The 24,227-nt window shown below is 42.4% G+C and overlaps 1 protein-coding gene across 1 annotated transcript in view; it reads left to right on the top strand.

Moving 5' to 3' along the window:
- The window catches only part of LOC311274068 (DNA (cytosine-5)-methyltransferase 3A-like), a gene marked incomplete at its 3' end in the record, with an annotated part of 32,399 nt that extends 8,361 nt beyond the window's left edge, over positions 1–24,038 (top strand). Inside the window, exons 4-12 of the mRNA XM_084381491.1 lie at positions 2,687–3,038; positions 8,489–8,535; positions 11,403–11,549; positions 18,818–19,204; positions 21,032–21,190; positions 21,453–21,560; positions 22,470–22,626; positions 22,809–22,955; positions 24,034–24,038. Coding sequence (XP_084237617.1) covers positions 2,687–3,038; positions 8,489–8,535; positions 11,403–11,549; positions 18,818–19,204; positions 21,032–21,190; positions 21,453–21,560; positions 22,470–22,626; positions 22,809–22,955; positions 24,034–24,038 — 1,509 coding nt within the window. The remainder of the gene's footprint in view (positions 1–2,686; positions 3,039–8,488; positions 8,536–11,402; positions 11,550–18,817; positions 19,205–21,031; positions 21,191–21,452; positions 21,561–22,469; positions 22,627–22,808; positions 22,956–24,033) is intronic.
- Between the last annotated feature and the right edge of the window lie 189 nt (positions 24,039–24,227).

Genomic DNA, 24,227 nt, shown 5'->3' with positions numbered 1-24,227 from the left:
TTCAGTTTGAATCCCAAAGTTACTTTGTCATGTAATGCAGAAGGTAATGCCTCAAACCTTTTCCCATAAAGTGCACAGACATCATGGACATAGAAACTGTTGAATGACAACCGTAGTGAAGTATTCATTCAGTCACCTCAGTTCACTGGGTTCTATTTACATATTAACTGACCTTGCTGCTCTTTACTATCACGGGTCCACGCCGTAACATTCAGTGCCTTCAGCTAGTCTGGAGTAGGTTCAAAAATGCTTGCCTGGTTACCTATTTTAACCTTTGTTTGACCAGGGGGTGAACTCTCATTGACAGCAAATATCTCTTTTTCAAGGATGTCCTGGCCAAGACAGGCACAGCACAGTTACAGCTGCAGACATAAAACAAACAAATAACAGATTAGAACAAAAACCAATTTCAGGATCATGAAATATCAAGAAACATTCACCAACGTTCAGAACATTTACAGCAAGATGTAATTTACAGTCACTCTAAATGCATCAAGTGAAACCAGCTCTCGAAGATTCAGGTAATTCTGCAGGTGATTTTAAGCAGAGGGCGCAGCAGATGAAAAGACTGTAACAGCCCGTATTTGTTCAAAGGATGTAGATGCATAGTACAATGGAATAAGACAAAGAATAAATAAATAGATGATAAAAAAGCAAAACCATAAAACCTGACCATACAAAGAGAAATGGTGATAAATAAAGAACCTTTCAAATCTATATTTAAGGCGGCATTAATCACATTTTTCACTTGTTCTTATTTTGAGATAATAAATCATTATTTTAAGAAAGTTTCTCAATATTTTGCAATATTAACTCATAATTATGACAAAATAAGTGATTTCTTTCAGAAAATGTCTCATTATTTTGCCATTCTGAGTCATAATTTTGAGTTATTAAGTCACAATTTTGAGAAGGTTTCTAACTATAATATCTTAAAGGATCTTTTTTTTGTTCATCACATTGGTGGGAATAAGCTTCCATAGTAAGCTCTGATGCTGCTGTAGTAAGTTGAATGAGGCAGCCAGTGTTTCATTTTGACCTCTGTCTGTCTGTCTGAGCTGCCTGATTTGCCAACTGTGACCTCTGACCTCTGGCAGGGGCCACATGTAGTTCACTGGGTCAGTAATCTGTTGCATAATTCTTCCAGCGACAGTTGTGTGTGCTGTTTGTGTGTGTGAGCATATTCCCTCTGTTTGCGCTCGTGTGTTTGTTTGCCGAAACCCGCACGCTCCGAAAGCTTTTTGTAGTTCTGAACTGAGTCAGAATATTAATAATGCCTGAGCTGTGGATTTGTTTGTTTTCATTCATCGTGTCAAACAGATTTACTCGAGTGCTGCTCTTTGTGTGCGTGCAACTGTTCAGCATTTACAGTTAATTTGTTTTCAGTTACTACAGTGATGAAGTCATTCAGAGTTCTGCGGCCTGCGAGGAATGCTTAAAAACCAACTTTGGCTTGATGTTGCTCCGTTTTACGATACAGTCCGACTTCCCCTGAAGTTTATTTTGCAGATCTGTTCCACATAATTTGCATTGCATTCATTACTCAGACATTTTATAAGTCTCGGGGTCACATTAAAGCTCGTTTTACATTGTGTTTTCCGCTTCAATCTGCGAGAACAAGGTTAGATCTGACCTCTTAGCCTCGAGCACAGGGTCTTTGTGTTTGCTAAATATCGCCTGCTGAAAGGCAGATGCCTCCTGAGGCGATGCTGTCGCCTGCCTTAAATGCAAACTGCTGTACCTACGTCTGCAGCAGATGAAAGCATCAGCGCTGCTCTCATCAGTGTTGACAGTCTGATCTCACAAGACATGCTCCACTTTCTGCTCCCAGTGACCTAGTAATGGGATTGTCTGAGAAAGTGTGTTTTTATGGCTATTTTTAGGCAGGAGCAGAGACACTATCACATTTCTTCAAAGTGTTGAGTCGGAAAAGAATCTTTTCTAGGTCTTCCAAGACAGGCGCAGCTTTTTTTAGGCAAAGGAAGGTGTAATAACCGAATGTCTGCGGCTGTAACTTTAGATAGGTCACCTCTGTTTCTGCTTAGAATGAAATAGCTCGACTGGGCGTTCCAAACCGGACCGAGTGGAGAACTTCTTCGTTGTCACACGGCCAACATTCCTGACATGTTTCCGTGCTGCTGTAATGATAAAAGCACGGCTACAGGAAGCTCACCAGTGTACCTGATGAACTCTAATGTAATCCCTTCCTCGCTAGCATGTTAATGGCTGTGCGGCAGATTTACTGGCACGGCTTTGAAGTTTACAACTCTAGTTTAACAGAGCTGAAAGGGAAATGCCATAATTCACTGACTAATAAGTGCAGAAGTTGCGCTACGTGTTTGATTCTGTCCAGATTGAGCTGAAGAAGGCTTAAGGGATGAAATTAGGCTTATCTAATGTGAAATGGATGAATGCTTTAATTCACATTTTCTTTCAAATAGCCCATTCAGGCTAAAGGGAGCTTATCCTCACTCTGATAATGCCAGCTGCTTTACTTTGTTCGAACACGCTGGATGATTTGTTGTAACTCCTGAAAGGTTTTGTTTATTGCTCAGCCACCTACAGTATATTCAGTGATATGTCACACACCTTCAAAACATCCTCTCAAACAGCTACAGCAATAATCATCTCTAAAGCTGACAGATTGAGAGGATGTTAACATTTCCTCCTCTTCCCTTGCCCGCAGGTCGAGAGCTGCGGCTCTCTCAAAGGCAGTGTGGGTGTGGGCAACAGCTACACAGGGGTGGGTAGGCCGTCCATGGCACAGGTCCACAATGGAGACGTGGGCGGGCACAGAGACAGGACGTCCGATGCCTGCTTCCCCAAACAGGAGAAGAGGGAAGTAGAGAACGGGATCCCCAGAGGCCCTTCCTCCTGCCGGGCAGAGGACAGCTCCCAGGGTCAGAGCCGGAGCCCGTCCCAGGAGAACGGATTCCTGCCCAGCCGGGAAGAGCAGGACTCTGAGAAAGACAAGGACAACAGCCTGACGACACCGCGCAAGAAACGAGGGAGACGGAAACTGGAGCGCCCAACGAAATGTGAGTTTTTTCTGCCTCTGCTTCTCCGGCTGGGCTGTGTTTTGATCCAAACTCTGCAGGAAAATCATGTGACTAGTACTAGATGTTGAGTAATGAACTGTAAATGGATGTCAGACACACAGAGCATGGCACTGACACTGCCAGGATTTGTAACACTGAGGCTGAAAGTGTTGCAGTCTCACTGCTGAACAGTGCTGTGAAGGAAAGACACGAGTAGATGTTGGAGCTGCAGTGTAAATCAGACACAGTAATACTGTTAATACTGTTATTATACAGAATCTTATGCATGTTGTGTTTCACTTCTTTTGAATATCTCAGTGTGGTTTACAAAATGCTTTCAATATGCACAACCAGTTGACATTTGAATGTGCCAGGTGCACAGTGTGACCAAAATAACATGTCAGACAGCTGCAATGAAAAAGACAATTGATTTATAGATTACCTTTGAAATGAAGTAGCAAGAAAGGACAGTTGCAGTTCCTTTATGATGCAATACCACTAACCGATATTGACCCGCTTGTTTTGGCCAATAACAATCAGATAATGAAAACAGATGGAATACTGAATATTATAATCTAGATAACAAAACAAAACCAAAAAACACAAGCGAGCATAAGTTCATGAGCAAATCTCTAAATATAAACAATTGTGCTGCCATCACTTATTGCACTAGAGCCAAAACTAAGACCAACGGAGATGGAAGCAGACAAATATTAAAAATGATCCCCTGCCACCACTGCTACAAAACAATTACAAGGGAAACATTGAGCTGGAGTAAAAACATGCCAAAAACGGTGAAATTACTTGTTCTAAACTATTTTTCCTAAAATAATAATGATATCTTTAATAAGCTACTTAAATGCAAACTGTACACCTCTTATAAAAAGCTACTGAAAATTAATCAATTTTTAAATGAGTTTTGGCCCTACAGAGGTGAATCCACTCCAGCCACAGTGCAGCAGTGGATAACCTTAGAGTATAAAGATGATATAAATCAGGGGGGCATTGTTGGCAGAGAGTGGTGCTGACAGTTTTTAGTCCAAGATGGAGATTAACATTTTCACTTAGCCGCTCCCCCACTCTGCTTTTTAGTCCTATCTCTCTCTCTCTGTCAGCCACGTGTCTCTCTTGCTCCTCTCTCGACCACAGAGACACCGGCTTTGACCTTGATGAGGAGTGCAGTAAATAAAGCCCGGGGAGGAGCGACTCGTCTCCTGGCAACGAGCCTCTGTTGGGAGCTGGCAGGTCTCTGTTGTGGCCGCCTCCCTGTCGGGGGCCCTGCCAGGTGGATGGCGTCGTGCCCAGAACTCTTTACAAACTGAGTCTGCACTCTGTATTCACCTGATCGGTGCTTCTAGGATCGGTTACTTCACTTCAAAGCAGAAATCTGGGAGAACCCTGTTTGCTCTTCGAACCAGGTGTTCAGCGCCGCTGCCTGATCTGGGTTTGGGTCCAGTGCTGCTCAGATTTAGTATGATACAGCAGTGAACACAGAGGGCACGACAAATATCTAAATTTCACATATTTACCTTGATGATTAAAATACATTTTCAAAGATGTTCACACCATTAGGCTCCCTAAACAGAGATAAGTCTGCTTTATGTGATCTGCATGAAGATCATTTAAATAAACCAAAGTTTTAAAGCGTTCACACTCATGATGTTGCAAAGCACGTTATTCGAAATGAGGATGGAGAATTAGAGCAGGATGAAGCGGGACAAACGACTGAATATTTTAGTTTTCAGGGGACAGAAACGTTGTTAAAGGGGTAGACAACTAATTTTAACACATGAGGATCATTTCTCTTAGTAGAGGGAGTCTTAGTCGGCCCTGCATGTCAACAGTTTGGGTTTACCGCACAGGCAGCGAGGGTCCAACACAGGGATGCTGTAGAGTTGCATGATGGTAGGAGCTGGCATTTTTAGAGTCATTCTTGACCTCTGTTTCTTTAAATTTCACCGATCTTTCTTTTTTAAATCTCTTTTGAGTCCTCCAACTTTATGAAAGTTAAATTGCTAGTAAGAGACACACATCAGCTATCTATTGCCTTATTATAGCAGTAACCCTTGTAGTATACCCTACAAGTAATGGCCATTCATCTGGTCCTTAATACATCTGAGCTATAAATACAATGTAGTAGGGTAACCGCGATATACCAGTTTTAAAGTGTATTGCAAATCGAGGGTTATTATACCATGTACATTTGATAAAAATTAATATAAAGTTGACCATGTAACCTCCATTGTCCTCCATTTTGAACGACCTTTTTTTTATATAAGCCTGGTGTAGTCGAAACATGTAAGGAGTTACAGATGTGCGCTCCTGATACGTACTGTACATGTGACAAGTTGTCATAGAGTGAAGAGTCAAACATGGGATGAGGTAGGTTTGACCAAAACCAGGTTTCTAAAGTCTTTCACATGTCGAAGGGGCCCTCAGTGAGCGTCAATGGGCCGTTGTCAACCACAAAACCCATTAGCTGTGGGCTTAGCTCTGATCTAGCCTCTTCCTCTCACATATAGACTCACTTGCACTCACACTCGAGCAGAAAAAAAAAAGCGAAACATTCCCTCTTACTCACTCTCACAGATACACTCACCAAAGTCATTGTTATACAGTAGGTAAATGGAGTGACTGACAGGTTGACCACATGTTTACTGACTCTGGAAATTGCAGTAGCAGCACCCACAATAAACACTCATTTCATCATTATCTGAACTGAACTGACATCTCCAAACACAGTGACGTAACATTAACGCTGAACACTTCGCCCAGTCCAAAGACTTACAGGAAGTAAAATGTATTTTCAAATATTCTACAGAAGCAACAAACAGCAGACTGCTTTGAATCAACAGAAAGAGGAACTAAGTAGACAGCACAAGCCGCAAAGACAAAGAAAAGACGTGCAGAAATTCAGTGTTAAGATCTGTGTGGGGTCCGCAGGCCCCTCAAGACCATGAGCAGATGTTAGTGACATGTTTTTTCTCTCTCTCGAGGCTGCGGGCAGGCATCCGCAGTCACGTTGTAACGTGTGAACGTTGTGCAGGACGGATAGTTTGTTGTTTGAAAGCCACACACATGCACACACACACACACACACACACACACACACACACACAATTTCTGCTTGGCATCAGTTTGTGAGTAATATTTCATGTTTGAAAAAACATTTATAGGAGTCGTTTCAATCAGGACATCAAAATAGTGAGTTAGTGAGCTGGCTTGATGCAAAGGATTGTGGGAGCGGGCGACTGGGGAGCAGAAAGCAGCAGGAATAGGCATGTGCAGTCTTTAAATAAAGGGCCACACACACTTTAAATCCAGATCCAGATTACGTCAGCAAGAAGTGCCTACAGTACTGCCTAGAGTCTAATTGCTGAGTGATTTTGTGGAAATTTAAAAACCATCACTCACTGGACACCAAATCTATGACTAAAACAGACATGCGGGGAGATATTAAACCCCAAGTTTGAATAGAGGGAGGGGTTGGTGTATTCATCTTAGAAAGAAGAGTGCTTGGTGTGGGGCAGTGTGGTGGATCGATAGTCAGCTAAACAGGGTTTCTGTCATCCATCTGGAGGGCACAGGAAGGATTTGAGCTCCGGCTGGAGTGGAACTGAGCTCCAGCAACACGAGAGCTGGAACCCACTCAAACTGGCAAGGTATACTCTCTGAGGGCAACGTTAGCCAGCTCCCCTCACAAACCCAATGACCTTGGCAGTCCACGCCGCCTCACCGATTTGTTATATAGTCACTTATTCGCGATGAGGACGAGGAGACCAGACCAGAGCAGAGAGGGATGGAAAAAATAAAAAAAGAGCGGGGGGGGGGGCTCAGCTACACATGGAACCAACTTGAAGAGGCTGCTAAGAGAGCGGACTATTGTTTGGACAGGTCTGTAGGGTACTTCACTGACAAGCTAGAGTTGGCTGCGCAGAAAACACGCCATCAAAAGTTGTCCGTAGCCTCTCAGGGCTCAAGTGTTATGATAGTGTTTGGGCTTCGAGTCAGCAGATAGTCATGTTTACTCAGGCGATGCCATCATGCTAATTTAGGGCACAGCTGCTTGAATCATGTACTCTGCCGGTGTCATATGCCGGGGCACTTTTAGAAACACTCACTTATCTTGAAATCAAGCACAATAACAGAGGCGTTAGTGCAAGGTTCTGCCATGAAGCTGCTTTGCGCTTCCTGATCTATTTTTCTGGGGGTGAAAAACATTTCATGAATCATGAATCCTGACTGCTGTGCTAGTGTTTCAGTTGGGTGGCGTCCATGCTCCCTGGCTCACCCCTCACTGCTCTGCTGAACACAGGAAAACAATGCTCTTTAAGAATGAATAACATGCCCTTGTTGTTGTGGTCCTCCACATCTTAAATCATGGTAGCCAAGTTACTGGGAAATCCCAACTGGAGCTTTTATTGTGTTCAAGACTCTTTTTTTATTAGGCTGCGGTTTCACTGCACGTCCGCCAAATATTTTCGCTGCTATTTTTGATGATCTTTACCCTCCTGCTGCAGCTCTCGCTTTTGGTTTTGCAACTTCCTCTGCATTTATGGGCATTTTCTTTCCTGTGGAAAATGTCTTTCTTAGTTTTAAATTCCTACAATATATCAATGTTGGAAGGGGTATTTTGATGAAGTAGCAATACTGCAGTTTAAAAATACTCCATTGGAGGTAAAAATCCGTCATGAAAATTTTTTTTAGAGTATCAGCTGGAGGATATGTGCCACAAGTGAAAGACTGGATTTGCAAAACTATATGTATATATATATATATATATATATATATATATATGTATATATTTTTTACCGCCATTTTTCTGTTCAAAGCAGAAGACAAATACCAGCTTCTGCATCTGTCCACCTTCCAGTTGCACATAACACAACTGCCTCAGGAAGAGACTCATGTCTGATGCTGTTGAGGCTTTGGAGATTAGCAGGGAGATTATATACAACCCCAGAGCCACAGTCAAGTGAAGCAGTATGTTGTTGTCAGCGGCGTAGGAGGGGCCACGCTAATAGCAACCAGCTGTGTGTCTCAAAAAGGGGGAATATAAGGTCAGAAGTGTGACATATGCCAAAGTAAACCTGGCCAGTCTCCACACTCATCATAACCTCGCAGCCACTCCAAACCCTCTGGGTCGTATCAAACCCTCATAACGCACCTGAGCGCACAAGCTCCCATAAGCCCAGACGATTTAGGAGTTTCCCCGAGCCACTATCTCTCAGCACTCTTATTAATTTGACTTTAATTTGATCAAACACACAGTTAATGGGATGATGTGGAGGGCGCGCGTAACGATTTGGGTTAATAAATGTGTCATATGCTTTATTGATGCCAGTGAGGCCAGTTAAGTTTAACACAGATACGAGGATAACCAATGTGGTCAATTTCCACTGTGCTATGAATGATTCAGACCATCTATTGTGTCGCTGTCTTCCCTCTAGATGTGGAGCACAAGGAGGAGGATGGGGGTGATGCAGTCAAGACCGAGGTAAGATTTCTGCTCTCTCTAGTCTTTGTTCTCAGGCTGATGTAACTCTTATGATGTCTTTCACACTGCCAGGGCTGTAGCAGCTTTTTTTGGGTGAATTACCTTTCCTGTCACACACACCGCGAATCTTCTGCTTGCCAGCATGACATATGGTCGCGGTGAAGCTTGAATAGAAGCAAAAGTGCTTTTTTTGACATGAAAAAGGACAGTTTTTGTCGCAGAAATACTGAATATGAACAGGATACTCCACCTGATGCCATCATACTGGTATGTTATAAAAAACCATCCAGTGTTTTTAGAGCAATCTTCTTCTTACTTAGTTGTAACTCTTGATTGTGGGTTGTGTTTACATGTTGTTTTGTAGCTGGGTAGGAATTGTTCAGCCTTTTGAGAAATACATTTGTTTTCTTGTTGACAGTTCGATGAGGGAGTTTATAGGTAAATATGAAGCTAAAGCAGCCAGTTAGCTTAGCTTAGCATTGAGACTGGCTCTGACCAGTAACTTGCTGGCGTCACACTTAAAGGATAACTACCGTTTTTTACAACCTGGACCTTATTTCTAGCATAAAATACGATGATTTACTCACCCAGATAACTTTGGTGTCATTTGGCGTCGTTCGGACGAAATTAGATCCAGTGGAGCGCCGCGTATATCCATATAATGCGAGTGATCCGGGCACCGAAGCGCAGCCTCTATGAGCATTATCTGCCGCGAAACTAGTTCATTTCACCAATATTTTGTTATGATACGCTCGTGCTATTCCCCTCTGAGTCCGGGCTCGTCTATTGTCAACATCCAGGGTCTGTAGGTTGACCTACTACCTCTGACCTGGAAGATGTCGTCTCTGAGCTGCGCGCGCACCCGCAACAGCCCGGCTTGTTTACCTGTAGCTGCTACTGCTAGTTTGACCCCGGATGTTGATAACAGACGAGCCTGGACTCAGAGGGGAATAGCACTAGCGTATCATGACAAAATATTGGTGAAATGAGCTAGTTTCGTGGCAGATAATGCGTTATATAGAGGCTGTGTTTCAGTGCCCCGTCACTCGCATTATATGGATATAGCGGCACTACACTTGGTTCTAATTTCGTCCGAACGACTTCAAATGACACCAAAGTTATCTGGGTGAGTAAATGATCATATTTTATGCTAGAAATAAGGTCCAGGTTGTAAAAAACAGTAGTTCCCCTTTAATGTTATCATTTGTGAGCTTTCGAGAGATGAACCGGTCCACTTTTTGAGGTCCGATCCAATCCTGATACCCTATACTAATATCAGAGCTCTGTTTTTCGTGAATATTATTATTAATATTATCAACCCAATCATCAGAATAAATGTTGGCAATGCTCTTATCTGTAAACCACAAATATGTTGCAACTTTACATTTCTTTAGGTTACACTTCCTATTTTATGTTGCGACAACATTGTGCTTATGCTCTGGTTAGGTTTAAACACACACTTGGTTAGGGTTGAGAAAAGATTTTGGCATGTACTACCTGTTTTGGTCGCCACAAACTCGGCTTAAAATTTTATCAAAGTCTCCTTAAAAATATCCAGTGGTGTCATGCTTACAGATGTTGAAACACTGTGGTCGCTGGCCATCACATCCACCACCATCACATCCACGGCCTGATTTGAAAATCTGGTCATGAACATGTAATGTGAATGTGATAGGACACGTTATGTGGGATTGTCAATACAGTAAGTGACCTATGACACATACATATGCGAACATATCAGTGGTTTACGGAAACTTTAACTGCCAATGTTTTATCCTGGTGACTGGGCTTTATTATCTTTATTATTATCACTGTTGTTGGTTCTATGTTTAAGTTACCTGAGGCTGTAGTAAACCACAAGCACTGAAAAATATACAAAAATGTATTACATTTGAATTAAATGTTAAAAATGTAATTTGCTCTGGAAGCTCATTTAATGTTTCGAAACAGTTGAATAAAGCAAGTGCACAACAGTGCATTATCAACTACTAGTAAGTAGATTACTATACATATGTTGCAATCAAAGATTGACAATCAATAAATCACACATGAAATCTGGATCAGTGCATGGATCTGTGACGTCAATAGCAAAAGTGAATTACGTCAGTATCAGCAACCCATATCAGTATTGGATCGGATCAGTTCCCACTCTACTGGTAGGTGGATTTTGTTACCTTTGGAGAGAGCCAGGCTAGCTGTTTCCCCCTGTTTCCAGTCGTTATGCTAAGCTAAGCTAACTGGCTGCTAGCTGAAGCTTAATAATAAACGGACAGAAATGAGAGTGGTATCGATCTTCTCATCTGAAAAAGATATCAAAGTATTCCTTCAAGTTTATTTCTGTGTATCGTTAAACTTTTTTAACACCTTCTCTCTTAAAAGCTTAAGTAAACTCTATCTGCACCATCGCTCGACTAGAGGCTTTGCATAGTCGTCTTTCCTCAAGGCTTTTTCTTCTTCAAGGTCCAGAAAAGCTGAGTAGTTCTCCTGCCTTTGGGCTTGTGAAAGAAATGGTACCTAATGGTGTATAGATTTGAAATATCAAATACACTTGGGAGCTTCTTGTATCAGTTGGTGCTGGTGACCGTGAGACTGTTGCCAGGGAGTTGTGATTAGACACTGTGGCATCAATGGTTGCTGCCTGACCAATCACAAACTGATAGCACCATACGGCACACCAACACGTGAGTCATCATTTTAGAAATTAGACAACCCATCACCTCAACTGCAGATTACTCACTAGAGTCTGTGTTAGTGACGGATTGGATGCAAAGATTTACTACAAATCTGAATGCCTCATTATGAGAAGAACTAAAAGTAAGAATCAAAAACTAGTAGCTAACTTTTTTTTGTTTTAACACCTTAAACAGGGAGGTCGAGGCAGGCTGCGAGGGGGAGTTGGTTGGGAGATCAGCCTTCGTCAGAGGCCCGTGCCCAGAATAACCTTCCAGGCTGGTGACCCTTATTACATTAGCAAGCGGACCAGAGAGGAGTGGCTGGCCAAGTGGAAGATGGAGGTGAGTACCCCAGCCACCGTAGATGACAGGGTGAGTGACAGGTGTGGACCAAAGCTGCCATGCAGGGTCAAAGACAGGGCTTGTGGTGTGTTCACGGCCAAGTGTATTTGATGGGTCATTTGATATCTCATGAAGGTACCATTTATTTCAGTGGATTTTCAGCGCCACTGGCTCGGTCAGCTCCTGCATTTCCTGACTTTGTTCTCGTCTATTGCATTAGCAGAGGAGGAATCACATGCAGCTGTGTTGATCACATCTGTTTGATGCCTTGACATGATTCATGTTTCCTGGATGACAACGTTGCTGTAAATTTAGAATAGCATCATTCTGACTGCCTTTGGTGTCTCGGCGCTGTGGTGAAGTCAGGCTACATTAAAGGGTCAGTTCAACTAAATCACCAAAAAACATATTTTTCCTCTTATGCCTAATGGTAGCCAGCCATACAGATGGTCTCTTTTAGGGCTGGGCATGTGGTAAATGGACTATTTTGTCTTTTCTACTCTTGCCGAAATATCAAAGCACTGTACAACTCAACTCAGCATTCACCTACACACACACACACACACACACTGACACTCTGATGGAAGAGCCGCCGGGAGCAGTTTGGGGTTCAGTATCTTGCCTAAGGACACCTCAATATGTAGACTGCAGGGGCTGGGGAATGGGGATCGAACCATAGACACTGGTGGATGATTGCTCTACCTCTTGAGTTACAGCCATGCTTGAAATGGCCTTGAAAAAATATTCTAACATTTTAGGCTACATCGCAAAACACAATTTATAATAATAACTATATTTTATTTATATAGCAGGCTTCAAAACATAATTACAAAGTTACACGATACATTTATATGTCAAAATAAAAACAGCTTAAAGTAGAATTAGTGAATCATGTTGGGCAGGCTAATAGGGAACCAGTAAGTTGGAAATGTATTTTTGGCCTAAACCCTGCAGGGCTTTAAAAGGAAGCGATATAATCTGAAGATCAGTGGAGGATGGGAGTAATGTGGTCTCTAGTTGTGATGTAATAAAAGCATGAATGTTGTTTATGTTATTATGTTATACGACATATAGTCACATATCACGAAAATGATATAATATCAATATATTGCCCAGTCCTAGCCTTTTTCCAGAAACAATGTCCTTGTTGATCTGGATAATCCACAGACTTTGTGGGTGTTCACACTGAGAACAGTCCTATGTTTAAAAAGGAAACACAAAGGGCCTCGTTGACAGGCGTTAGACGGTGAAATCTTGATGAGATCCCTGACTTTGAAGGCTTATCAGATGCCGAAACTCTGCACAGCGGTTTATAATCTGATGAGGAAGGACTTCACTGCTCTGAAAAGTTATCAGTGTGACAGTCATTTTATGGTACGCCATTTTTTAAGCTGACATGATGCAAAGTCCTTAAAGCGTTTAGAGAAATGGACATTTAAACATCTACTGTTCTGTGACAACTGAGCAATCATCCATGGACTCATTATGTGATTCGGAAACCTTCATTATTAAATTGTACACCTTGTAAACTGCTTTGCCAACAACCTGGTATTTTTTTTACTTCATTCGGAGTGATCACACTGCGGTGACTTATCCAAGCTCGGATTTCCTTTTGGATCACTAATAAAAGCTGCTAACACAACACAAATATGAAGTTCCCCCACACTGATCATCACTTAGTCATGTTAAGTATGACTCCTGGTTGTAATGTGGTGTAGTGAAACTTCATCTGTTACATAATGAGGAGTCTCCGTAGTATCAACATGGGGTCTTCCATTTCTTCTGCCTCCCCGCCCCCCTCGGCTCTCCCCCGGAGAAGGCTCAGCCATAAAAATGTCTCCAGGGAGGAAATATTGCCAAATTAGCAGGACATGCCGGGGTCCCACTCGTGAAATGCCGTAAAATACGAGGCAAGCAGGCAGTTCACGTCTTCCAAACAGAGGTGGATTTTCTTAAACAAGTCGCTCTACAAGGGAGAGATTTAAGGGGATTTGCAAGATGCAAATTTTGAGTGTGTGTGTTTTTTTCCCCCTTTTCTCATCTGGCGTATTGCAAGCTTTGATCTAATTTGCACAAAGACTGATTTGTTCAGGCATCAAAGCTCTTTCCTGAGGAGTAATATGAGGCATAGCTAGCCTGTTTGTGGTTCTGCTCTTGACACAGAGCCTTTAGCTGTTGCATGTTTCTGCAGCAGGAAGGACACGGTGGCTGAAAGGGTTACTGCCGTCTTGCACTTTCTCCAGGATCTCTCTCTCTCTCTCTTTTTTTTTCATGTGCCTTGTGTTACAGTGGACTTCTCCGTCTCTCCCTCTCCGTTTCCCTCCCCCATTCTTCTCCTGACCCCTCCCCCAGCTATGGAAATGAACTCTGTGCTATGGATATGAGGGTGAAGATGAGGTTTGCAGCAAATTTCCAGCCCTGCTTGCAAGACAGCCTCTTGGCTCGCTGCCAACATTTTGCAAGTCCTCTCTAGCCAACCAGAATTCCTGTCGGCAATCACCTGACCCTGAATTCCCAGACAAAGAAATGTTCATGCTTTCTTTTTTTAAGCGATCTCTTCTACCCTGAGAGTGGGGGTGAAAAAAAACTCAAGCCCCACACTGGATTATGAGGGTTGCGCGCTGGTGTGTATGGGTATGTGCACTGCATTGTTTGTTTGATAACACAGGGGGATAGTGTGCATGTTTGATTAGCCTGCTTACAGCGAGTGGAATATGCTGACTTCAGGTATTTCCACGAGAGTTGTCGTGAACCATCTGCTCTGCACGGCTTAAAGGGAAACCGTCTCTTTAAAAGAGGAAGAGTGAGCAGGCTTTAGCCGTGTTTGGGAAAAAAGTTGCTTGCATGAAAAAAGTTTTCCCGTGGGGTGAATATGCGCTGAAAGTATTTCCTGTTTCAAAGCTGCGCCTAGAAATGTCAGAGGAGCATGTTTCTGTTTTAGGTCAGATGTGTTTACCTTAAAAAATGTTGCTGTGTGTTTTGAGGCACCATGATTTCACCTTACATAACGTTCAACTGGGAAAGGGGTGAAGTTGTTGCCTAGGCCTCAAATCCTTTTGCTTCCTATCATTGTGCACTTTGTTCTGTTTGACTCTGGACATAGATTTACTGTAAGCAGAGCAATTTGATTACCTGAAAAAGATTTTTTAAGGGGGGCTTTGGAGTGAGCCGAGCAGCCTCCTCGGGGGAGCTTCTTTAACAACTCCACTTGTGGATTCATGGGCAATTCTGTTTATGTATTCATGGCTGACTCTGTAATATTCCTAATTATCTCTTAAAAGGACGCAATACAATGAGAACCAGATGGCCTATTTTGATGTGACCCCCCAAGGCCACTCATGAAATACACAGCCTTTGTAGGGACCTGTGCTAAAATCTGGCTAATGAATGCAGTAGCCACATTGCTGCACAGCAGAACCTGCCACTTGTGCATTTCCACACTGTATTTCCTCTTTAAATGATCAGCTTTTGCATGCATCTTGAGTTAACTACACCTGCCTTGACTGTAGGAAGTTTAGATAATTTGGTATATAAGCGAAGGTCTTTGCACTGAAGACATATCTCACTGTATTATCCATCAAACAATTGCACAAAACAGTCCCCGCTGTGTCTCTCCTGCCTGTTGCGCATGAGAGACTACTGCATTCAAAGGTCAAACTCTTTTGTGTTGCTTCAAAGGCTCGCTGTCACGTTGCGTGAGGAAGTAATGTTCAGTGACAGTTTATTTCATCTAACTTTTACCTTTAATCAGAGTGTGCAGAGCGCTTGTTTGTTTTGATTCGATGGCACCTGAACTGCTGCTTTAACGGTTTTTGTTTTTTTTCTAACATCACATTTGTTCGATGCTCGTCGGTGTACTACATGTGAGTTGTCAGAGCTTGTGTGCAATTGTGGTTCGTCTCAGCGGCTGCACTTTTGACTCTTTTGACAAATTTCCTCATAAACTTAACAACCTTCATAACAGCCACTTGTTGTCTTATAAATAAACGCCGTAAACGTGACCTTTTTGTTAACAAGCGCAGCCCAGATTAGATGCTAGCGTATCATCTGCGCACCCCAGGGACCAATATCTCTTCTCTTTTTTCTGCTTCCCAGTGCACTCTGTCACCCCTTGAGCCCTCAGGGTATCATGCTGCACAGACCTCTAAGTCAGATTATCCCTTATTGTGCACCCAACATGTCTCTACACCCTGCCAGAGGCCTGTGGAGCTTCTGTTTTCACTCTCTCCATAACAAAATCCACGGTTACTGTGAGTACAGTAACTTAGGTTTCCTTTGTATTCATGTATGACATTTTTCCGAGGGGGGAAAAAAAAAAAGTGTTTTCGCTGTGAGGTTGTTTAAACACATTTGCTCTGCTGTGTTTATACATCTACAGTATGCCTGCTGTCATTTTTTGGTATTTGTCTTCAGGGCGGCGTGACAGCGGATATAAGTGGTGGTATTTCTGAGCTGTCAGTGACGGGCAGGCGTGCGTAAATGATAAAGACCGCATTGTGTCTCTGCTACCTCCTTTCCTATTTTCCCCTTTAGACTCGGAGAGCCTGTCTTGCTGGTGGAGCTGCACACACACTGTGAGGCCCCCAAAAGGGGGGCATTTACAACTGGGAAGAAGTCCAGAGACAAATATCTGGTTCTTATAGCCACTGTACTTTCTCTCCTCCCCCCACTGGCATTTTCAGCGTCACTTTCTCATTGGCTGGGAGGAGAAGGAACCCTGGAGGCAGACTGACCCTAAACACACCAAAATGAGCGCAGTAATAGCAGCTCGGCCGCTTTATTGCCATTTATATTCTCTCCCAGTATACCTGTGATTACTGGTCAGCACTGATGAAGCAGTTCACCCACACACACACACACACACGCACACACAGCTCTGCAGCCTGCACCGGCTCTCCTCACATGCGATTATTTCCCTCCATACTCATAACGCATTTAGCAGTTTAATTGACATTTGTTGTTTTTTGCAGTTTACCATCTGGAACCACACATCCAAGCAGGCTGTCGAGCACTAACTCCAACGTGCTTGTGCTGGAGCCAAGAGGTCTAACACATATGGCCAAAGGCTTTGAACCATCTATCCAGCACTACAGTACAGATATTTATAAACCGCAGCAGAGCCTCTTGATTGAAGAGCACATGTTTCTACTCTTCTGCACTGAAACCCCTCCCCGTGCCGTCTAGGCACCACCTCCCCTTAAAGGCGCTATTGTTTACGAGTCACACTGGGAGAGAGGACGGAGGATTGTGCTATACACTCTCTCTCTCGCTGAGCCTCTCTCCTTCTGGCCTTTTTTCTCCTCTTCCCACACACCCAGTCCACCTCTGGACATTTACAGTGTGTGTGTGTGAGACCTGAGAACTTGAGAAAGACTTGAGGAAAGTAAGCACAGCTGTGCAGCGCTGCTCTCACGTGGAGCCTATAGTATGACCAGCACGTGTTTACATACGGGACTGCAGATATATATTCTGTACGTGTGTGCGTGTTTTTGAAGGAAAAGAGCGAGAGGAGATGAAGAAAGTTAACATGTGTGTGCATGCCGAGTCCTACCGTGTGTGTGTGTTTGAGAGAGAGACATCAGAACGAGTGCAGCTGTTGGGGATTTACTGTGAGAGGCTTAAGTCCCGGCTGCGTCTCGTCCTCTCTGATCGACCTAGCGGTTCAGTGTCAGGTACCATAAACCCAGTGAACTCTCCGCTGCAGCTACGGACACTAGAGAGTTACTGTATACCATGCCGTTGATGAATGGGCCTTACAGTCGGAGATAAAGCCGTGTTTACAAAGGCTGTCAGGCCCTCCCACAATCTACATTCTGCACGAACACAGCAGACTAACACGATGTGCACAACTTGGTGTGCAGCTGAATGGCTACAAATGCTATCAGCCTGTGTTTGTACTGTTTTTAGCTGTAAGGCAATTTTATTGAGAGGTCTGCCTGGTCACGGTTCAGGCAGAATACATGATTAATATGTTAAATGATTTCAGTTTTATCTACTTAAAGCTGCATTAATGAATATCATTAAATTAGCGGCTCAGATGATTGTGTGTCACGTGAAGGGTGTTGCTCATAGTGACAAACGCACAGAGGATTATCAGTCCGCCCCAGCTTTATGGTGCATTTTAGTGTCTTTCAGCTCATTGTTTTGGTTTTGGTAGATTGTGAGTATCCATGAGTTGCCTCGGGAGGTCACTTGAGAAATAAACATTTCAGTAGAATCAGCGTAAATAACAAAGTATTTATAATTGATGCACCAGCGGTCGTTTCGAAGCTTTATAAGCAATATTAATAGTGTTAGTAGTATTCTAACCACTAACCTGGATCTTCATTAATGAGCGCTGTATGTTATTAGCGTCAGAATTGGCAACCATAATTCGCACAAGGTATCACGAGGGCTAGAAATTAGGTGGATAAGCCTGCCACAGGCCGCTATTTCAGACTGCGTTCTCCTCCCTTTCACTATCTGCATGTTGTTGTTTCAAAATCCCCAATCTCTACAGAAAAAGACAACAACAATCTTCTAGCTAGCAATCTACACACTGAAAATGGCAAGTTACCCCTAACCCTAACGTGGTCACTACTGGGACAAGTTAAACAAGCTAGCAGTGGTTACCTTTTCTTTTGCAGGGATTCAGTCATTTCAATGTCAGGACTCTCCCTCCCCACATGCAAAGCAACAAGATTATTTTGGGGCTTTTTAGCCTTCATTTGACAAGAAAGCTAAGAGAGTGACAGGAAACAGGGGAGAGAGTGGGGGAAGAACCACATTTGAATCCAGGCTGCTGCTGAGGGCCCAGCCTCCACTATATGGTCCAACCACTCAGAGTTAAGCTATGAGGCCACCCCCCGATACTTTTTAGCAGGGTCACGAGTGGTTCACGATCCTCTTCTTACCAAAGGTTAGCATTAGACAGGGAGCAATGGTTACCTGGACAGAATAGCCAAAATGAAGAGCTTTTAGTTTGTTTTGTCATCTTCTCTTTGTGATCCTGTTCTTTTTATTCCTTTTGGAACAATTTCCTATCATGTTTTATCAGATTCAAGGGTCTTTTAACCTTTTTAACTAAACAACCAAGCTTAAGTTTGTCCTTTGTCCTTTTTGTCCTTTGTTTTTGTGCAAAGTTCTTGTACAGCTATTTGTATTAACAATTGTCTTTTTCTAACTGAAAAAGTAGATTTGTAGATAAACGTGATACTGCCTTTAAACACTGCACACCTCATCTGAAAAGACCTGTTCTCATCACTGCCCGTCTCCGCGCTGTGTTTCAGGCAGAGAAAAAGGCCAAACTGATGTCAGCGATGAATGCGATGAAGGATCACGAGGAAAATGAAATAGAGACAGAGAAAGAAGAAGAGCTCTCAATAATCAAACACCCATCGCCTTCAAAGCTGCAGCAACAGCAGCACCTGATGCAGCAGCTGCAGCCTCAGTTGCACACTCAGTCACAGCCTCAGTATCAACAGCAATCACAGCCGTCGCTGCCACAGCAACAACAACAACTTCAGCCTCCTCCGCCGCCACCGCCGCCTCAGCTGCAGCAGCAGCAGCCTACTGACCCCGCTTCGCCCACTGTGGCCACGACCCCTGAGCCCGTCGCCATCGGAGGTGGAGACAAGACATCCCCCAAGTCTGCAGACACTGAGCCCGAGTATGAGGTAAGATCAGTTTGAGCTCGATTCACACTGATTACTATCCGACTGTAAGACTAACAGGATTTTACAACCGAGATCTCTATTGGAAAAAGGATTTAGCTTAACGCCGGGGTTAATCCATGTCAAGGTAATCAGCCTCTCATATTTTGGGAATTTACGCACTTCAGGTGTTTCACAACTTTCAGCCTTGTGGAGACCCACAATCAGACATTCAGCAGATAGAAAAATCTATCACACTTTATATTAGGGTACTCATATTAACCATTAACAATCAGGATGCATATTAGTAGCATATCTGATCTTTACTAGTCATTATATAGGACTTATCAATGCCATAATCTGCATGACCATATTCTACAACTACTAGGTGGCCCCCTTTCACACTGGACACCCACCAATATCTGGCTTTTGTCTTCAGTGTGAATGGGTACACTCGACTGTGGCAAACGTGTCTATCAAAACTTTAGATAAGCTTTTATTTTCGTAGTGATGATTAAGGTGCAGTGTTACTCTTGTAATGTTTGAACTTGGCACTTTGTTTGCTCAGGCGAACGTGAATTACACCTGAGCAAACAATCATTCTCTAAACATTCACAGTGCGAAACAAAGGCTCTGATTTGTCGACACGTCGGTAACACAGCCTTGGTGGACACAAAAAGGGGAGGCAGCAATAACTTTTTAACACAGAAAAGTGGATAGATAATCACAGAAGACATACAGTGGTGGATTTATCATCATGGATTTATTTTTACAAGGCCTCTGACAGAGGTATGATGGCCCTCGTTTAAACGGTAAATTGTTAACATGTAGCTTTCCTGAGATATTCAACATTAGTAACATTATGTTCTGTATGACATTGTCTATCCCAGAGTTAACGTCCACAGTGTGCTCTAGATTTTTCTCTTCAGTCCTGTTCGGTGCTCAGTAGTGAGACAGAGTCATGCACGCAGTTAAGCTGGAAAAGCTCCACTTCAGCGATACAGCCACAGTTTATCTTCAGATTACGTTACATTGAACTTCACATTTATTTTTCTCTTGCCTGATTGAACACTGCATGAGGGATTTCTCCTGCTTGAACACAGTTTACTTGCCCCGGGCAAGCGTTACTGTTGGCCACTACGACTCTGTCCTCAGTGGGAAATTCTATCAGCTACCCAGCAGTATGCAATATTAAAACAGTGATGGTATAATTCAGTTATATAAGCTAAAATATATTGTTCTGATATGGGCCATTCTGCATAATCTTTACATCTGTTTAAGTGCTAAAACTTCTGTACTTTAACTAAAGTAACATTTTCAATGCAGGATGCAGGATCAAAGCATGATGTGTGTTCTTCTTCCTCTAAAACTCATTTGTTTATCAAAACAAGTTGTTTCCTCGTTGTATTTTGATTTCAAAATGTTCCAAAAGGCTTCATTTGCATATTAAATCAATAAAATTGATGGTGGAGAAAATGCCCCTGGACCTCCCTAACCGATTTTGGTTTCGGGTCATGTCCCCTTTTTCCACTGTGTGACTCCCTAAATCAGCAAAACAGACTTTGATGTGAAAATCAGTGAGCCTACCCTGTGAGGGTAGGAAGCATTTCAAGAAATTAACCATTAACCAGGAATCATTATCAGGCTAAAATGCCATAAATTCCTCAGTTCCAGCATCAGAGTTTTAAAGAATGGCTGATTTTCTTTGTCTTAAGTGAAAGTAAAAGCTTAATTAAGTTTGTTACTGTTCTATATTACTTACCAAACTGAGACAGACTGTATTCAAAGTTTTCACAATCATACCCAACAGTTAATATCAAGCGGATGATTCGTCTTTTATTTTGGCTGCAGGACGGTCGTGGTTTTGGCATCGGCGAGCTGGTTTGGGGGAAGCTGCGAGGGTACTCGTGGTGGCCAGGCCGCATCGTATCCTGGTTGATGACGGGACGGAGCAGAGCCGCCGAGGGAACCAGATGGGTCATGTGGTTTGGAGATGGAAAATTCTCAGTGGTGAGTGCCTTCGAGCCAACATTAATATTGCTGTCAGGTGATTTTTTTTTTTTCTCACCAGAAATTAAGCAAAACAGCCTTCCGTTTATAGCGACAACCACACACTGCATAATGAGCTTTTTGGCTTTATTTGCTCAACTAATCGTTATTTTCCAGTATAAACATAAAAGTCGTTATTCTCCAGACACGTTTTGCCTCCTCATCATGAATTTTTTCGAATATGTGTGGTAAACAGCCATTTAATTTTCTGTGTATTTTACAGGTCTGTGTAGAGAAACTCTTGCCTTTAAGTTCCTTCAATAATGCCTTTCACCAACCAACTTACAACAAGCAGCCCACGTACAAGAAAGCCATTTATGAAGTGCTACAGGTGAGTCTAACCTGCATATTAAACTGAGCTGTTTGGTAATCTTATAATTGCAATTTTTATCATTACATTTGCTGTAAATGTGCTTATTCTCCTTCTTGCTGAGAGTTAAATGCTAGAGCCAGCAGATGATTAGCTCAGCTTATCTTAGCACAAAGACTGGAAGCACGGGAAAACATCTAGCCTGGCTCTGTACAAAGTTAGAAAATATACCTGCTAGCACCTCTAAATCTCACTCACTTACATATTGTATCTTGTTTATTTAATTCATAATCAAATGTGTTGCCCTTAAGAATTTCCTGAGCATCCGTAGCCAACAGTATCATGTTGATGACAATATATATCCTTAAAATTATTTAAATGTTTTGACAATATGTGTGTGACAACATTGTGACAGCTATGTTTCTGCTGTGCTTATGCTCTGGTTAGGTTTCGGCACTTGGTTAGGGTTGGCTAAAATTATCTGTTCGGGTTGCCACAAACACAGCTGGAGATGTCCTGAGGTCTTGTTAAAAACACCCGGTTTGTTGCCACAGACATGGCTATGATATATCAAAGACTTCTTGTCAAAAATATCTGTTTTTTATCGTCACAGACACACAGGAAATTGTCCTGAGGCCTCCTTAAAAATAGCCAGTGAGATTGTGCTTACAAATGTTGAAACACAGTCTTGAACTGCAGTCACTGGCTTCGCAGCCTTTTTACATGTAACTCTACCACTGTCCCCTCCAACTCCAGATATAAAAGTCAGTTCATAAACATGTCATGTGAACATCATATGACACATATAGAAGAAGAAGTACGTAGCTGAAGTCTTTCTTTGAGACATTGAAGACACTGAGTCAATAGGTGCAGTTCTGTAGGTGTACTGAGGATGAACTTCACTCATAAATGTTCTTTATGTGTTCACAGGAGGCTAGCAGCCGGGCAGGCAAAGCCTTCATGGCTCGCCCCGCCAGTGATGAAACAGAAACCTCCAAATCTGTTGAAATGCTGAACAAGCAGATGATTGACTGGGCAATGACAGGATTTCTGCCCACTGGGCCCAAGGCCTTAGAGCCACCAGAGGGTAAGAAGATGTCAGTATAATGAAGATTGAGTTGTTGGACTTTTAAAACTCCTTTATTTCTCAGAGATAAAGTAACTCTTTGACAACAAATGTCTCTAATTAAACATGTGACTGAATGATTCAAAATTCTGCCAGTATTAGTAGTTGTCTGATGTCTGATTGTCTGATGTTGTGTACCCCAGAGGAGCGCAACCCGTACAAAGAGGTTTACCCCGAGATGTGGGTGGAGCCTGAAGCAGCAGCCTATACACCTCCTCCAGCCAAAAAGCCTCGCAAAAGCACAGCAGAGAAACCCAAGGTCAAGGACATCATTGATGAGAGGACACGAGGTAAGGTGCCTCATTTATTAACTTAAATAGGAGTCATGAACTCTATATTCCTTCCCATGGGGAGGACTTAGCAGAGTTGCACATCGGAGTAAGTGGTCTAAGAAGTACTGTGTGGACAAGAGGTCCATTAGAGGGGCAGTTTTAAGATGAAAGTGAGTCACATGACGAGGCAGAAAGGTTTGGGCTGTTCCAAAGACAATGTTGTTTGTTGGGTTTATTCCCAAACAAGCTTTATTGATATTACTACAGGATGTCTTGAGTATGAATGAGTGGCTGAAGTTTTCATTGATTAAGCAGTATCAGTGCAGCCTGATGTTAGAAAAGCTATCGTCAGAATCTGCTGCTTTTTTTTTTTTTTTTTTACTTATGAGTACAATGCTTCTCTGAGTGAATGAATAGATACCAGCCACCTAAATACGCCTGATTTTTCCATTATTCCCTGAGAAATGTACAAAAATTGCCAGTTTGCAATATTAAATTATATCTTTAGGGAGGTAGAAATAAATGCTCTTAAAAAAATGTAAGATTGCTAACTATTAAGTAACACTTTACAATACAATATATTGTAGCTTTTGACCTGTGGGCGCCTCTGCTAAAGATATAACATTTACTTACTTACTGACTTTAGAATATTTCAGATGAATGTGTGTAAGCGAAGTGCTTGAAGCTTTCCCTATAATTTATTGCTGGGTAATAATATGGACATCCCCTCTCATATATCAACCAATTATCTCCACCTGCTCAGACTCTTGGTTGACAAGTCAGATCCATTAACATCTAATTATTTATACAACTTCGACCCTGAGCTGGATGATTTAATGAGGCAAGAAAATAAACGTTTTGGGGTGTAAATATACTCCAGAAGCATTTAATTTACCCCTTTACTTGCACTGCTATGATTGCTCCAGCTTTCCTACATGAAAAACTGTTAGTCATGATGGATTTTATGCCAAACTGGACTGAAAAATGCTTCCTTTTGTATCATTTTCTCTTTTAATAATAGCTTCTCCTCGATTTTGGTGTACCACAGGGGTCAATTTTGGGCCCTCTGTGGTTCCTAATTTTCATCAATGGTCAGCCTAATGTTTGTAAATTAACATGTAGTATTTTATTTTCTGGTGACTTTAGTATCCTTCATTCTCATATAAATATTGGAAATTTCTGGTCGTTTCAAAATATGTTTCTTTTATAGCAGAGGCTTAATTTTATTTTGTGTATAGGGAGCGCGCAGATATCCTTTTTATAAGCTGTGATATTCTGAACATTTTACAG

The sequence above is a fragment of the Pagrus pagrus genome (assembly GCF_965226575.1).
Source record: "Pagrus pagrus genome assembly, chromosome: 18".
In the NCBI taxonomy this organism is placed as follows: Eukaryota; Metazoa; Chordata; class Actinopteri; order Spariformes; family Sparidae; genus Pagrus; species Pagrus pagrus.
This window is presented reverse-complemented; position numbering and strand designations above follow the sequence as displayed.